The sequence below is a fragment of the Haemorhous mexicanus genome, chromosome 1 (genome assembly GCF_027477595.1).
Source record: "Haemorhous mexicanus isolate bHaeMex1 chromosome 1, bHaeMex1.pri, whole genome shotgun sequence".
Lineage (NCBI taxonomy): Eukaryota > Metazoa > Chordata > Aves > Passeriformes > Fringillidae > Haemorhous > Haemorhous mexicanus.
The window spans coordinates 24,337,295-24,353,331 of record NC_082341.1 but is presented as its reverse complement, the minus strand read 5'-3'; the positions used below and the strand labels follow the sequence as shown (position 1 = coordinate 24,353,331).

The following is a 16,037-nucleotide window of genomic DNA, read 5'->3' as shown; positions in this document are numbered from 1 at the left end:
AAGCATGAAATCCTTTAAGAGACCTCTTTGCCCCAGCAAGGTAAAAAATGGGCCTGTCTGTGAACTTCAGATGGTTTTACCTCAAAGGGCTAAATCTTTGAGCTTCAGTCTGGTGACAGCAGTTTTCCCATCTTTGAAACAACTGATGCATTTCCCTGAACTGCTGTAAGTCAAGTCTCAGGTTATCAATAATGGCAGCTAGTAAATTCCAGACAGGATCCCATGGAGATTAGCTTCACAGTCAGCACTACAGGGGACAGCTCTGCAGCTCATTTCTTCTCCTTGGCCTTCTCTTCTGTTTCAGATGAGCAAATGAAATTTAGGATAAACTGCTTAAATTATCAAAGATTAAATAGTTGTTTTCTGCATTAACTAACTTTCTTTGTAATGTTGTTTGAGACATGGGCATCCAGAGGTGCCAAAGGAGTAAATAAATCTCAACATCTGTCTAGAACTTGGACAGATACGACGCTAAGGTCTCAAATGCACTTCCACAAATGGAGAGAAAAGAAATGCTGCAAGTATTCGTGGGTTTATTCACAGAAGACTTGGGGTGTCTTACAGCAATTACACAGGAGGTCAGCAGGATGCCACGGGCCTTCTTATTGACCAGAACTATTTTACTCTTCCTTCTACAACTCTGCCTGCCAAGGTGAAGACTCCTGGTGCACTGCAAGCTCACTGAAAAGGAGCTGTGGTCTGAGTTAAATACCTTGTACACTGTAAATAGGTGCTGTTCCAATACTGAGGGTCCTAGCTCCTACCAGAAGACAAACATCAGAGCAATTAATGAAAAGGCAGCCTGTTGTAGTTGGAAAGGCAGTTCAGCTTCTTCAGTCCAGTGGACACCACCCCTGAAACAGCAAACTCTGCATGGGCTCAGTGGTGTTTGCTTTACATTGGAGTGCTGATAAATCCTTCTGGTATCATCCTGGCAAATAAATTCAATTCAGTGGTATAGAGTGAGTTACATCCTTCATATAAGCCGAAAACATAAGCGCATAAGCCCTTATGCGCTGTGAAAAACACCAATCACTTGCTTTTAAAATTTTAAAAGTTTAATAGTAATAAAATGGTTATAAAAATAGTAATACAATTAGAGTAATAATAATTTGGACAATTTGAATTAGGACAATATGAGACAAGGAAACAAAGAGTTACAGATGTCCAGGTACCTTTTTTTGGGCAGCAGAAGCCCAAAAAAGGACCCCCTTTAACAAAGGATTAACCCTTAAAAACAATATTGCATATTCATACACTTCATACATGATGCATAAATTCCATTCAAACACAGGATTTGGTCTGGTCATCATCAACTTCTTCCTCATAATCCTAAAGCGCCTTTGATCTTTAGCCAGGCAAGAAGAAGTTAATTTCTTCTGATAAGATGGCAATAAATTCTCTTTCTCTGAAAGATTTAGGTGTCCTGTGGCTGCTATCTCAGTGTGAGTCCTTTCTATAAAAAAGGAAAACCTAAAACTACATTTAAACACTACTTAAGAGAATTAATACAGCATTACTTTCTAACACAACACATATAATATTCATTTTAATATTTGCGAAAAGCCAATCGTATAATACGCATTTTTCACACGTGCTACAGCAGTGCAACGGGTTAAAGAATGAATGAGAAATTACCTTTGGAAAAAAAAATTAAATCACATTCAATAAAAATGTAATCTTCAAGTTTCTAGTCTAAGTTTCTGTATGTTACAGTTGCACGCTTGTTACTTCTAAATAAACAGTGGAGGGGGAAAAAAGAAGTTAAAAGCTCCTCTCAGCGCTTAATTTTAATTTTCTTGGCATCCTGTGACGGCCCCATACCAGGACTACAGCCCCCAGCAGCCCCCGCGCGGCCCCGTCGCGCCCCGGGCGCGCACCCAGTGGGCCGCGCGCGCAGCGCTGTCGTGGCGCTCGCGGGTGAAGGGTCCGCGGCCGCCGCGCCAAACCTGCCGTGTCCCTGCGGCGCTCCCGCCTCCTCCTCACCTTCCTCTTCCTCCTCCTTCTCCTCGTCCCGCTCCTCCCGCGGCACCTTAGGGCAGAGCCATGAGGCGCGCGGGGCTGGGTAAGCGCGGCGGCGCGGCCGGGCCGGGCTTCGACACGGGCAGGGCCCGGCCGCTGTCAGGGCTGGGGGCGCGGGAGGCGTGAGGGGAGCTGTGCCCTGGGTGCAGGGTTGTGGCAGGGCTCGGGAGCTTTGGCGGGGAAAGGCCGTCAGCCCTGCCTCTGCCTCTCCTTCTGGCCCAGCTGGATTTACGGAGCAGCGCTAGGGTTTGTGTTTGTCATAGAATCACAGGATTTGGTTTGGAAGTGACTTCAAAGACCATCTAGGTCCACCCCCCATGCTGTGACACCTTCCTCTAGACCAGGTTGGTCAGAGGCCCATCCAACCTGGCTTTGAACAAACACTTCCAGGGATGGGGGGCATCTCCACAACTTCTTTGGGCAGCTTGTGCCGGTGCCTCACCACCCTCGCAGTAAAGCATTCTTTTCTAATACTGCATTTAAACTTACTGTCTTTCAATTTAAACCCATTTCCCTTGTCCTGTCACTGCATGCTCTTGTAAATAGTCTTGCCCCATTTAGTTGTCTTTTTTTCAGTTATTCTAATACATGTTAGTTTGAGCCGTGTTCCCATGAATAGGCAGATTTGTTGCTCTTCTGTGAAGTCCTTCAAAAATTCAGAAATTGCTCATTTGGGGTTTTTTAAAGTGCTTCTCTGTTTTCCTGTCATGTTTAGGGAGTAAAAAACCAAGAATCCCCACTGTTATAAATTTATTACAGATAGAATCTGGTGCAAATTGAGAAATCCTTGCAGAATTCCTGCTGAGTGTTTTGAGCAGCTTAGGCCTCATTTTTCAGCCAGCAGTCATGTTGATGACTAGGAGGAAACTTTGAACTCCCACGTCATGTTCTACAACCGTGTGGGTGCTGTGACGGCACTGTAAAGCTTGGGAGATGTTTGCACCTCTGAAGTGTATGACTGAGTTCTGGGGCTTCCTCCTAGAAAGTATTTAGGGCTAAACCAGGTGTGTCTGACACTACCCTAGATTTACTCCTACACTTCAGATTTGTATTGTGCAGTAGTATTTTCATGAAATAAAACAAGTCTTAGGAACACTTCTTAGTGAATCAAGAGAGGTGTTAGGAAGTGTATCATTAAGAAGTGGGCATTTCATAGTGCTTAGGTCTTCAGTCCTTTTGTCTCTCAGACTGACAGCTCCCTCTGGGTTGGAGCGGAGGCCGCCCAGCTGTGTGCTGTTTCTGGACAGGGGATGGGTGTTTATGCAAGGAGTTCTGAAGGAAGCATGCCTGCTGACTGTTGTGTTTACAGGTGATGGAGCAGCTGCAGGGAGCTATGGCTATACCAACAGTGGCTACAGCGTTTATGAAGAGGAGAACGACAGGTTAACGGAAAGTCTGCGTTCGAAAGTCAGTGCCATTAAATCGGTACGTGTTTAACTGCAGTGGTGTCACCACAGTCAGGAAATTCAGTTATGTGAATCAGGGAAGCAGTAGACTTAGTTTAAAACAGAAATTTAAAACTGTGGTGTGTTAACCTGGCTGGATGTCAGGTGACTGCCAAAGCTGCTCTGTCACTCCTCAGGTGGTTGGACGAGGAAGGAAACAGCACAATGGAAGGTTCATGCATCAACACAAGGGCAGGGAGAGATCACTCACCAACTGCCATAACGAGCAAAACAGACTCGACTTGGGGAAAAGAATTTATTGACAGTCAGATCAGTAGAGTAGTGAGAAATAAAAGACTTAAAATGGCTTGCCACTACCGTTCCCTTTTTCCTGGGCTCAGCTTCACTCCCAATTTTCTCTGCTTCTTAACTCTCAGTGGTACAGGGGAACAGGGAATGGGAGTTGCAGTCAAAAAACATGTAATGTGAAAAGAGCTCTTAGAAATAGCATGCCAATATCCTCTGAAGGAGAAGTTTGGTGTTCTCATGATTCTGATTCCTTTCAGAGATTGAGGACTTCTTTCAAACAGGTCTAACTGAAAGATAGCTCTGAGATTAAAGTTGTGTGCATATCTTGTTCTTAAAAGCTTTAAGTTTTATAAAACTTCTTTAAAAAGGTTTATATTTTTAAAAAATTCACATTCCAGTGAATTTTTTAGGCCTGAACTCACTCGAAGTCTTACTGCTAATACTGTTGCTTAAAAATGGTTTACTGTCAAAGAGAAATTAAACAGGTTTAGAATAAGAATTTGGAGCAAGTTAAAGGGTAAAAAAAAGCTTTGACCTTTGTTATTAAATTTAATTTCTTGTTTCCTGCTGTGGTATGTTACATTTCAAAATCCATGTATGTCAAAAGAGCGTTCATGGTTCCCCAAGGAAATCTTTCTGGAGTTCTGTCTTTTAGTGCAATGGGATAATCTTGGCACATGGAGTTGCCTTCACATAATCCAAGAAGCTTCATGTAAAATCAGTTTCACTGTTGATTGAAATGCATCAGTATGAGATAATGACACTCAAGTTTTGACATGTAAAAACAAATGGGTTTTGGCTAATCCAAAGCATGGGGGCCTGGAGTGCATTTCCCTCCATCCCAAGAGTTGAGCGGGTTGTTCAAGGCCAGTGTGCTGATAAAGGAGGAAATGCCACTAAGAGTCAGGCTCAGTGTCAGTTCTCCTCTGTTTAACTCCAGAGCTGCTTTAAGCCAAGGCTCTTCTGGCTAGCTCCCTCCTTTGCGATGTTGCAGCTCCAGCTGTGCCTGGTCTCATACCTCCCTGATTCCAGCACTAACCTCACTTCACTTTCTGGCTTGACGTGGGGCCTGTCTCAGGCTTCTGCCCAAGCTGTTGCTGGCCCTGGTCACTGTCTCAGGACTGGCTCTAGTGCAGCTTTCCTCCTTCTGCTCTGCGACATAAAGCAGAGAAGGGCTACACAAGTTCACTGAAGAGAGTCCTCCTGTTTATAGCACAGCAGCTTGTCAAAAGAGATGCGTTTGCACGTTGCAAGTGTCAACTCCAGCAACACTTTTAAGTCAAACCAATGCTCATTGTTGTGTCTGCTGTGTGCCAGCAGTTTTAACAGTTGTTCCAGGAATGGGTAATTGCTACTTCAGACTTGACTAGATCTTGAGTTTTTTAAAATCTGTCCAATAATTCAAATAAGACATTATCTGGAAAAGATAATGTCTTATTTGAATTTGAAGTACTTCCAGTGACTCTTTAGACTCATCTAGTCAGATGGAAAATCTTTTCTTTCCCTAAGGGTTATTGATAGAATACTGTGCATGTTATTTTGTTTTTTGAAAATACCAGGTATTGCTTTCACTGGGGAAAATGCTAGTCATGTCATGTATTTTTGACTGGGTTCTCTAATCTGTGTATTAACTGATTCTTCATATTTAATACTTGTTTTTGGTTTTGTTTTGTTGTTTTGGGTTTTTTTTATAGCTTTCAATTGAAATTGGAACAGAAGTTAAAAACCAGAATAAAATGTTATCAGAAATGGTAAGTGTAGAATAACTACCTTTCTTTAAATATGGGTCAGGATTAGAAGTTAATAATGTAAAATATCCTGTCTTTTAGTATGAACATTGGTATTAAAATTTTGACAGCTTATTGTTGACTGTAACATGTGACTGATTTGTCAGCAGTATCAGTATTTCTGTTCAAAAAGATAAGATGTGCAAATACATTACAGTTAAGGCACAACCTAGATCTTTATGCTTCGGATATGAGTATAGATTTTTAATCAGCAAATGTCAAGTATTATTAAAAAGGCACTTCTATATTTAATTGTATTCAAGAACAGAAGAAGGAAGGAAAAAATAAGGGAGTCAGAAATGCCTTTTTTGCTTACACTTTGCTTTGGCTTGGGGTAGTAATAGCACTGGATAAATGGATGTAAGGTTTTGCCACTAATACTAGTTTTGGAAACTTTGAGAAAACAGGGGAAACTATATTTACTGAGCTGTAAGGGTATTTCTTTCTCAGAGTAACATGTTTTTTGCTCTTTTGTTTGCTTGGTTGTTTCTTTTTTAAATATAGGAGAATGATTTTGATTCTACGGGTGGACTTCTAGGTGCAACTATGGGCAGACTGAGAACACTCTCCAGAGGAAGCCAGACAAAGCTATTATGCTACATGATGCTCTTTTCATTATTTGTTTTTTTTGTCATATACTGGATTATTAAACTGAGGTGATGCATGTTACCTCTGGTTTACATTGTATAATTTCAACTGTAGTCTTAGTTAATGAAGACATTGATTTAAAGTGGCACATTTTGTGGATATAACAGTGAAATTGTTGTAAATTGCATTAACAATTAATGCGAAGTTATATATAGTTTTCCTAATGTATCAGAGGTTTTCCATCATCCCTGTTTTGGGGGAATTATTTGTAAATATGCAGAAATAGCTAGCATAGTGGGATGGATTTTTTTAGGGGAAAATAGTTTTTAGAATTGATTGAAAAAATTCAAAGAACAGTGGTTATTTGAAAATGAAGTAATTGCAGAATTTCAAAGCTTTCTTTTTCATTCTGCTTTTCATTCTGGGCCATGCTCTAAATTAGAGCTCCAGTTTCAGGCATATAGTAATTTCAGTTGCAAGATGACAAAGAATATGTGGATCTTTCTAAACAGATCTTACCTGTGGAGTTTTAAAGGCTGGCCTGAAGCTAGCAAATGTAATAGTGGTATCCCCAAAAATCACTTTTGTGTTTAGATCTGATAATGTTTAAGTAACTTTAACTGCGTGTTTTGGCAAGAAGTTACTTTAAACTGGATTTTTTATTTTTTAATTTAAAAGTGACAGATCATGTTTACACATCTACTCTTTTAAGCAAATGCCTTTCATCATTGGGACCAACCAATATGGACACAGTACAAATGTTTTCTTTATATTTAAAGTATTTAAAACTTAAATGATTCAATTGAATCACTTGAACTTTTACCATTAAGTATGTTTACTCTCCAGTTATTGGTAATCCTAAATCTACAGTGCATGATGTCTGAAATACAGTGGCAGATATTTTGAATTTTATATTAATGTACATTATGATGCATTTGTTGGAGGTGCAGTCACATTAGGGTACTTTATTTTGAAGACTTAGTTTTGGCTCACCGAGTAGTTTCTAATCATTGAGGCTATTAGATTGCTGAGTTTAACATTAAAAAAAATAAGTTTGCTAGACATCAAAATTGTATCTACAATTTTTCAAAAACTTTTTTAGCAATACTGTATGATATGTTACCATTAATGACCAATTATGAACTTAAAAATAAAGTGTCCCTGTAGTATTATCCTAGCTAGTGTTGTTTATATACATTTTTTTCTACTGTAGAATACCAGTGTATTTTTTGGAAATGCTGCTGTATTTAAGGGGCAATTTTTATTTTTTAATCAATAATACAGGCTGCCTCATCCTGCTTAAATGTCTGTTTTAGGAAGACTTTAAGTAATTATGCACAGTTTTCATATTAATGTGTTTATTTTTAATATTTTTCTTAATAATTATGCATACAACATGGTACATTGCTGCTGAAGTTCAGTCTCTGCAAGCTTCTGATACTCTTAAACAGTTGTTTGTAGAATTCTGCAAATAAAAATTTAACACTTCTCCCATCACCAAAAGTCCATGGCAGAGTGGAGTACAAACTGATATGGATTTGTCAAAGATGACAGAGCTCATTTTAATGATTGCTTGCCAAAAGTGAAAAATAGGGAAGGTACCTGTAATTGAGAGAAAAGGGACTGTTCTGGGGTTTCATTATTTCAGGGAATAATTTGTGCCATAATTATTCATCTTGAAAGCAAAGCTATACTGAAATGAGATTAAGCTACAAAGCTTCCATTCATATGGAAGTTCTGTTTTGTAATTATCAGCTTAGATGCTGTGAAGTGTAGGTAAAGCTTGATTAAAGAAGATATTTTTTTTCTGTGTGTTTAGCATGGGTCATTGGAAAACTTAGGTAACCCACTGAAAAAATGGAATGCAGGAGGCTGCAAGCTTTCGGAGTGCTTCATATCAACAAAAATTTGACACTGGAAAACACAGAATAGTAATGGTGAAAGACCTTGATGTGCTTCCTGATGGCAAAATTAGTGATCTGTACCCCTTGAGTGTGCAGCACAAGTCACGCTATGGTTTCTTAATTTTCAAGGAAGAGTGCAGATACGTCACTTTCTTGGAAGTATGTCCATGTATTTGCATATGATGGAAAGCATGGTTTCATCTGAGCCACCTCCTATTGACATCAATCTCAAGTCCCTGCAGAAATATAAAGGGTAGATTTAAACATTTGCGTGCTGTTCTGATGGTGCAGTTCTGGACAGCTTGCCCAGAATTACTTACACATTGCATACAAAAACCACATGCCTGCAGAGCACCTCATCCACTGGCTCCTGGGCAGGTGGGCTGTGATGCTTCCCACAACACCCCTGCTGGGCCTGTCCCAAAGTGTAGGTGCCTAAGCCTGCAGTTGAACTGTAGGAGGGGAGGGAGCTTTTCCAGGGCCAGCAGCAAAAAGCATTGCAGTGCTTACATTTGCTTAACTGTGGTAAAAGGGTCGACCAGTACATGAGGTATTGGAGAACTGCACAGAAAGGGTACAATTTCCATTCAAGGTTTTTAACCAATCTAGGTTTTTCTAATGGCTATATAGGATCTGGCAAAAGCCTTATTAGTATTATATAGAACCTTAATGTTACATAGTATAATATTACAAGTAGTCCTGTATAGTATTCTAGTATAGTTTTATATAGTCTATAGAGCTTCTGTGCTTTAAAAATTAATGGCTGCTTCAAGAATATTTATTCACAAATATTTTACCTCTGAGGAGAAGAAAAAACACCAATAAAACTACCAGAACAATTCTAAACTAGCTCTGCTTAGTAACTGAAGATTCCCCACCTTCCTATGGGCCTTGCTGAAGGCAGCAGACCTGGAACAGTGGTAGGTTGCTTGTTCTTAGTGCTGAGTGCTGTCTGCTTTGTCAAGCTGCAGAAAGCCCCTGCCAATGCTCAGCATTCGGCGTCTTCACTGTAGTAACAGCAAGTAACTAATCCTCAGAACTCCTCTGTGATGTCAATAGAAATCCTTTCTCTGCAGCAGGAATCCTGGACACAGATGGGGCTTGTTTATGTGAAATTAAATAGGCAGTGGTAAGATCTGGCTTTGGTGGTGTGTGTGACAAGTCAGGCTATCACATAGAAAAACACATCTCAAAAAACCAGAACACCTTTAGTATGTTTTGTGCTTGTGTGTATCTTTACAAATTTGCTAAATATTTTTGTCTCTGTGGGTGAGATAAGGAATATTTCTTACAGAATCTACAGCCAGGTGACTAATGCTGATCTCTCCTCGGGGGAGACAGGACAGAAAGTTTACCCCTTATTTAAGCGGATTAAGATGACAAAAGACACAAATTATTTTAATCCAGCAGCCTCTTCTGGGAAAGAAACTTGCTTTCATCATAAGATGACAAAACCACAGGATTAACTATCCTGCCAGAAACTCTATAAGGAAGCTGGGAAAGAGCACATAGTGAGGTCAACTTCTATATCAGTTATTTAATGTATGCTTATGACTTGATAGTTTATCTTATATCAAGAATGCATTATTAATATAGACAATAAATATTTCAATATATATACATATTGGAATATGATTGCTTTTGTGAGGGAGATTGTTAGGCTACTGCTGTAAAGGCTTTTGATCTGGCACAACAACATCTTGCTTTTGATTTCTGCATCACCATTTTGTTGCCACATGCTGAACTACCTGCAGCCCTGCTGAGGTGAGCACCAGCATGGGGTGGCTTCCCCCTGACCAAGGACCGTGATGAACCAGCCTGCAGCACACCAGGCAATTTGTAAAGGTGTCATTTTCAGGGACCAAACCTCTAGCTACTTGTTGAATGTCATTGAATGCTGTTTTCTTTAGAGTGTGGGAGTTAACCTGAGGAAGGAGAGAAATCCAACTATTGTGTTCTATTCCTCTAAAATATTCCCTGTGAAGAGTTTTCTTACATTCAGGAAAACCCATGTGTCTGAAATACTCACTGTAGATTATAAGACTTCACTCAACCAAATCAAGAGACATAAATGGTAAAAGTTAATCCATGTTTTAATGAATAAAAGCAAAAAATTCTTCCGTGTCAAGTTAAAAAAACTGCACTTCGGAGGGAGGGTGAGGAGCCATTTCCACCCACCAAACTCAATCCAGGTGATTAATAACTTCTAGTTAGGTAGCAACAGGCAAAAAAAAGCCCTCCATGTTGTCAAATCATGTTTCCTGTCTCCATAGAGGCCATGTCATACAGCCTTCAGAAATGTGTCAAGCACTGCTTGAAGGAGAAAAAACAAGCTCCCTTTAATCTTCTTCTACCCTAATTTGAAAGTTATGAGATAAGAAAGTTGTTCTAATGATTAGGAAACCTCTCGTTTATGGCCTGAAAATGTACTTCTGAATAGTGTCATCCAAAATAGTCTGCAGTTTAACATTCCTCTGTTGGCTGGTGTTGACCGCTCTGCATCCCGAGTGACATTTGGACCTCGTTTTGCACAAGCTAAGCCATGTCAATTACCTTGCCCCTAAAACTTTTGGTCCCAATTTTCCTGAAAATCAGAGCCCGTCCTTATCCCAGTCTGAGCTCTCCCTTGTGTGCAATTTCCCCAGCCATAAAGCAGAGACATGTACCCATTCACAGCACAAGCAAACTTTTAGATCTTGTAATGTGCTATATGCAGCTCATGGCACACTAAATCTGTCTGTAGCTTCAAGCTGGTAAAACGGGATCATGTTTGCAGTTGTGCCTTCCAATACCATTTATTATCTACAGCTGAGAAGCTGGGCCTGCTGTGGGAGCTGCTCTACACTGCATTTTCCTCTGGAAAACCATATGGAATTGGATTGAAGCTCTTTCTGTTCCCAAACAAGCTGAGAGGAGCCTGCTGTACTATCTGTGATGCAGATGTCTTCATGAAACTTCAAACTTCCTGCCAAAATAAACTGAGAATTTTTTTTTCCCTTTTCTGGCAGAGATCAGTGCCGGTCAGACGGGGAAGAAAGTGAGTTTTGGTGATTTAAGCCCTGGGTTCCACGAGTAGCCTGGCATTATGGCAGCAGTCCCTCAGAGATCCTCTCTCCACTTCCCTGATAGAAGGCCATTGGTAAAAAACCTTACCAAGGTTTGCATGGCTCAGAGTATTGCTGCCTCCCCAGACATTTATACACTGCTTCTTTTCAGCACAAACTGCACTTCATTACAAAACCTTTACCCTTTTTTCTCATAACTCACTATTTCAGGTTTTAACTATTTTAAGGTTTTATTACTGGCAAGAATTTTCTCCAAAAAAGGTACTGATGAACCCTCAAGCCTAATACTTTGTGACTTCTTCCATATTCAGACTCAGCTAGATTACCTATAGGCTGTCCAAATTAAGCAGAATCTGAAGGAGGCTTTGTTCTAGAGAGAAGAGTTTGAGCTGGTGCCACCCAGCAGGCCTCTGACCAGGGTGGCACAGCCCACAGCCATGCCTGCCACTTCCCACGACCCTGTTCCTTCCCCCTCAGGGACATTCTGAAGGCCAAGATGAGGGAATGAGCATCACCTTGGCCTGCTCTGAGCATAAAGCAGAGAGTTGAGCATAGCTCCACTTTAAAGTCATCACTGTACAGTTACCTGCCGTGATTTGCTATCTTAAAGGTAAATGTCATGTGCTTCATCTCCTAAATTCCTTCTCAAAGTGCTCATGAAAGTCAAAGAAAGTGGTAGACAGGCATCTGTCTCAAAACCTCTGCAGAAAAAGTTGGAAACTGCAGATTTCGTTTCACAGATGACAACAACTGGTATTAAGTCTTGTCTCAGCAGTTAGGTACAGACTTCAAAGCAAATTGTTTTTGTCAGCAGAAATGGAAAGGTTTCATTTTGTTTGGTACAACTATAAATTACTATAATGAAAAAAACTGATTAAAGCCCCCAATTGTCTGGACTCACTCAAGTTTAGACATGTTTTATAAAGAATGAAAGACTATAAGCAATGAAATAAAAAATTAAACTGAATGAAGTATTTGAACTAACTTTTGAAATATGGGAAGGAAAAAAAAATCTAGATAGAAATACATTACTTAAAAAAAATCCACTTAAAATTATACAGAAGTTTGTTTTTTAACTATCCTCAATTACAAATAGACCTTCATATTGCAATAACTACATGACAGTTGAGGAGTAAAATGAAAATCTGTTTCTTCTGCAGCTATGCATTTGCAATGCTACATACACTTCTATTTCACATGAGTAGTCAATATTTTTCAATACTGCTTTCTTGAGTCTTTTACAATGTAGCAAGTAAAGAAATTACAGCATTCTCCCCATCACAGCTCACAGGAGAAAAACTTTTGAGAACTGGAAGCAGTTATACATGATGTTTAGCAGTTAATAACAATCTTAATTAAAAATAAAACAATCAAACCACATAAGACCACATAAGTTCTTCCTATAGCAACTGAAGTGCACATAATTACTGTTAAAATATATGGATCACTACCTGAAATTTTTTAAAACTCAGGAAGTCCAAAAAATTGCAATAAACTTGATTCTAAAAGGTTTCTTTCCTCAGTCTCTCATAACCTGGGTTTTTCATATAAATGATGGCTTTGTTCAATAAAGACATCGTGACTTTACCAAGTCATGATGTCTTTAAGTCCTTTCAGATGGAGAGAAAAATAAACAAGCATGACTCCAGGGTAGTGCTTTCCTTCTTCAGAATCCTGCTATTAGGGTACAGTTTGGAAAGCCTATTCTTTATGGGGTTTATATTGGCTTGTATTTTTCTATGAAACTTTTTGATATTTGGGCTCCAGGCTTTTTTTTTTTTTTTTTAACCTATTGTTCTTATTAGAATTTGTACAAGTGAGACATTTACATATATAAAATCAACCCACTATAGACACCTCCATGGTGAAGCAGCTCTCTTCATGCAGCTCTCTGCTTTCTAGAGAACAGAAAATAAGACATGCCAGTTGTTCTACAAAGTTTAAAATGTTACTGATTAAATGACAGATATGAATAAAATAAGTTGGCAAACAGTTTTGTGCTGTTTCTGTTTATGATCTCTAACTGACCCTAATAACTAAAATTCAGAGACTTCATTCACTAACTACGCATTGTGCTGTGTGTTCTTTGAGGAGTGAGTAACAGCCTGATGTGTTGAAGATTAACCTACATCTCTTTGGGAACTTCATAAAGATTATGCTACAAAAATGTTTGAAGATTAGGACTAGATGTCCTGCTGTGCAATGATACTGCTGCTACTGGACAAACATCACAGTGACGTGAATGGTTACTCAGACTGCTGTACTAATAAGAAGGGTTTTAGGGAAGCTGCTGCTTTGCTTATTGTTACAGATTAACAAGATTCTATCTTGAACTTGTTTGTTTAGGTAAAACTCTCCTTGTCCCTTCCTGGACCTTTGGTTACTCAATGGTAGAATTTTACTGATTCATAGGAAATTTCAGAGTATAAATATCACACTGTCTTTAGCCTCATTTATAACAGTATTTGTTTTAGAGGTAGAAAGATACATTTCTTTAGCCAGATGACTGCATACACCAACAGGAAACACTGGATTTCTTCTGAGGAAAAATGTGACTGCTGTTATACTTGGAAATCACTCTGGAATCTACCCAGAAAAGCCCTGCTCACAGTTAGCACTACTATACTGGGCTAGGAAATCTTTAACAAAACTATGTAAAAGCAGGTCCGCATTAATCTGTCCAGACTACATAATTTACAGTAAGTGCTGCAAAGGCAGGGATTCATTTTATTCAGATTGCTTACTGCAGTAGCTCTTAACTTCTCTATCACCAGTGACCATTACTTGTTAAAATAAGGCTGTGAAAAAAATAACTAAGTTAAACCATCATATTGACAGCTGGCTTAAAACCACCATCATAAAGCAGTCTGTACCTTTGTAAGAAAATTTCAGGAGTCCACTTGTCAAAAATATTGAGGATCTCTTGATTTACTGCAATGGCATTCTTGTTCATAAAATGCTATTAAAAATAGAGAAAGTAATTCAACCTACCTAAGAAGCAATCTTTTTGCAGATTTTCTCAAGTGTTCTGCTCTCACTTTACACAGACACATTTACCAAAACTTTCAACTAACTGAGCCACTGATTTGGCTAACTTTGGATTAGGTATTGTCTATATAAGGGCTGAACAGAAAGCTGTTACTGCAAGAGAATCCAAGGTCAATTTTGGTCCTTCTACAAAATATAAGACACTGAGGCCAGATACCAAGAAAACTGTTTCCTTAAGGAGTCTTGTGCTCTAAGTAGATAGAGACTAAAATTTGAAGGGACTTCAATAATTTGCAAAAAGGCCTCTGGACCATTTTAACAATCTAACAACTTTCTGGAAGCAATTACATCTCTTGTGTGTCTCACATGGTATCTAGTGTGACTAAAAGGGTGGAGACTGCTATCAGAACAGGCTACTACAGAAGTCAAGTGGGGAACTCCAGTTTCACACATGTCTGGGGAAAAAGAGAAAGCTGATTTTCATTCATTTTAGAAGAAAGCTTCTGGTTTTATTTCTGTTCTTGTAATCAAGATTACAAGCAAACAAAAAGCAAAGAGAAAAAAGTCACTGATTGGTAGCTCTCAATTTTCCCACCTTTTTTCTACTTTGTGGCAGATACCAGAGGACCATCAGCCAAAATACTGAGTTTTCCTCTTGCATTTGACATTTAAGCTAACCTGTGGGCAGTTCAAATTTCACAACTGTAATGCAAAGCCAAGATTTGGCAAGAGAAGAGTAAGTTCCGACACATGTCTACCCATAGTTAATTGCACTGGGTGTCCTTGCATCCACAACCCACTTCAGTGACATGCTATGAAGCAGAACAAGATCATTCACACTGGTGAGAAGCTGCTGCTCTTTTTAAGTAGATGATTGTTTAACAGGACACTTAAGAGGCTAAATTTCAGTTAAAGCCACTTTGTATTTTCATTACTCCCTTACCTGTAAAGCCTGCTCACGAGAACTTCACTGGTGAATCCCATTCCTCCCCAAAACTGGAGACAGCTATCAGTCACTTCACGTGTCAGACGCCCGGCCTTTAGCTTAGCCATGGAAGCAAATTTTGTCACATCATTGCCTTCTACATAGAGAGCTAATGAAAAAATAAGAGAGAAAAAAGCAGTCACTCTGGAAGTCACCTCCCCATGTTCCTTTAGCCTGACAAGGTTCTATGCAGGAAGAGGAGCACATCTGGGAAGCAGATGTGGGAGCTCACCCACGGCGCGGTGCAGCAGCGAGCGCAGGGTCTCCACTTCGGTTGCCAGCTCGGCCAGGCGGAAGTGCACGGTTTGGTTGTGCAGGACAGGCTGGCCAAACACCTTCCGCTGCCGTGTGTAGGCAATAGTTTCTTGTATAATAGTTTCCATTGGTGTCAGGGCTGGAAGAAACAAAGCACAGAACACATCATTTTAGCCAGATCTCTTTAGCTTCTTGTTGAAAGAATAAGGGTTTTTTCACATTGTACAAGCAACACGTTAGGTTTTTTAAAGGAAATTGTTCTGTACACTCAGTCTGGGGGGAAGCTTCAATTCTGAGGAGAGTCTGGTACTTCCTTGTACCTTGAAGACATCTATCTCACTTGAGCCCTGGAACTGCCAAACTGCCAAAACCTGGAAGAGAGGGAAGAGAAGTGGGTAGGAAAGAGGGAGAGTCATAAAAAGCAGTACCAACATGATGTGGTAAACTTTATGCTTAGGGTCTCATTTAGGGCCCTAGCAAAAGCTTGTGGCAACTCTTACTTTCCATGCTATCGGTGTCCTGAATGTTTGTTAAAATTCTGGAAAAAAATCTGAAGGCAGACAGTGTAGTGGGCTTGGTGAGGAAGGCTATACAAATGTAAATTAAAGGAAGCCTTCAGGGAGAGGGCAGAAACCTATTCTGAGATTAAGGAACACAAATAGACTGCTTATTACATCTGTGTTCTGTGATCCCAGCATAGAGAAGAAAAAATTCAAACCCACTTTAAAAACAAATAATTCTCATCATGG

At 39.6% G+C, this 16,037-nt stretch overlaps 2 protein-coding genes across 3 annotated transcripts in view; one reads left to right on the top strand and one right to left on the bottom strand.

Moving 5' to 3' along the window:
* The first annotated feature begins 1,876 nt into the window (after window positions 1-1,876).
* Window positions 1,877-7,268, top strand: BET1 (Bet1 golgi vesicular membrane trafficking protein). Its single transcript, XM_059843345.1, has 4 exons — window positions 1,877-2,065; window positions 3,332-3,447; window positions 5,411-5,467; window positions 6,008-7,268. The coding sequence occupies exons 1-4, from the start codon at window positions 2,047-2,049 to the stop codon at window positions 6,161-6,163; spliced, it is 348 nt and encodes a 115-aa protein (XP_059699328.1). The 5' UTR covers window positions 1,877-2,046; the 3' UTR covers window positions 6,164-7,268.
* A 164-nt stretch (window positions 7,269-7,432) lies between these two features.
* LOC132325752 (probable acyl-CoA dehydrogenase 6) overlaps window positions 7,433-16,037 on the bottom strand; it is a 75,454-nt gene continuing 66,849 nt past the window's right edge. For both annotated transcript variants that reach the window (XM_059843329.1, XM_059843336.1), the window contains 3 exons: window positions 15,266-15,427; window positions 14,992-15,142; window positions 7,433-8,231 (listed from right to left, as the gene is read on the bottom strand). In XM_059843329.1, the coding sequence (XP_059699312.1) occupies window positions 8,141-8,231; window positions 14,992-15,142; window positions 15,266-15,427 (404 nt within the window). In that variant the 3' untranslated portion in view covers window positions 7,433-8,140. The remainder of the gene's footprint in view (window positions 8,232-14,991; window positions 15,143-15,265; window positions 15,428-16,037) is intronic.

What these genes read in the sequence shown, in the direction of transcription:
- BET1 (XM_059843345.1), top strand. An exon ending in AAGTCAGTGCCATTAAATCG is followed by an intron (nt 3,448 to 5,410) that starts GTACGTGTTTAA and finishes TTTTTTTTATAG; the next exon opens with CTTTCAATTGAAATTGGAAC. An exon ending in ATAAAATGTTATCAGAAATG is followed by an intron (nt 5,468 to 6,007) that starts GTAAGTGTAGAA and finishes TTTTAAATATAG; the next exon opens with GAGAATGATTTTGATTCTAC.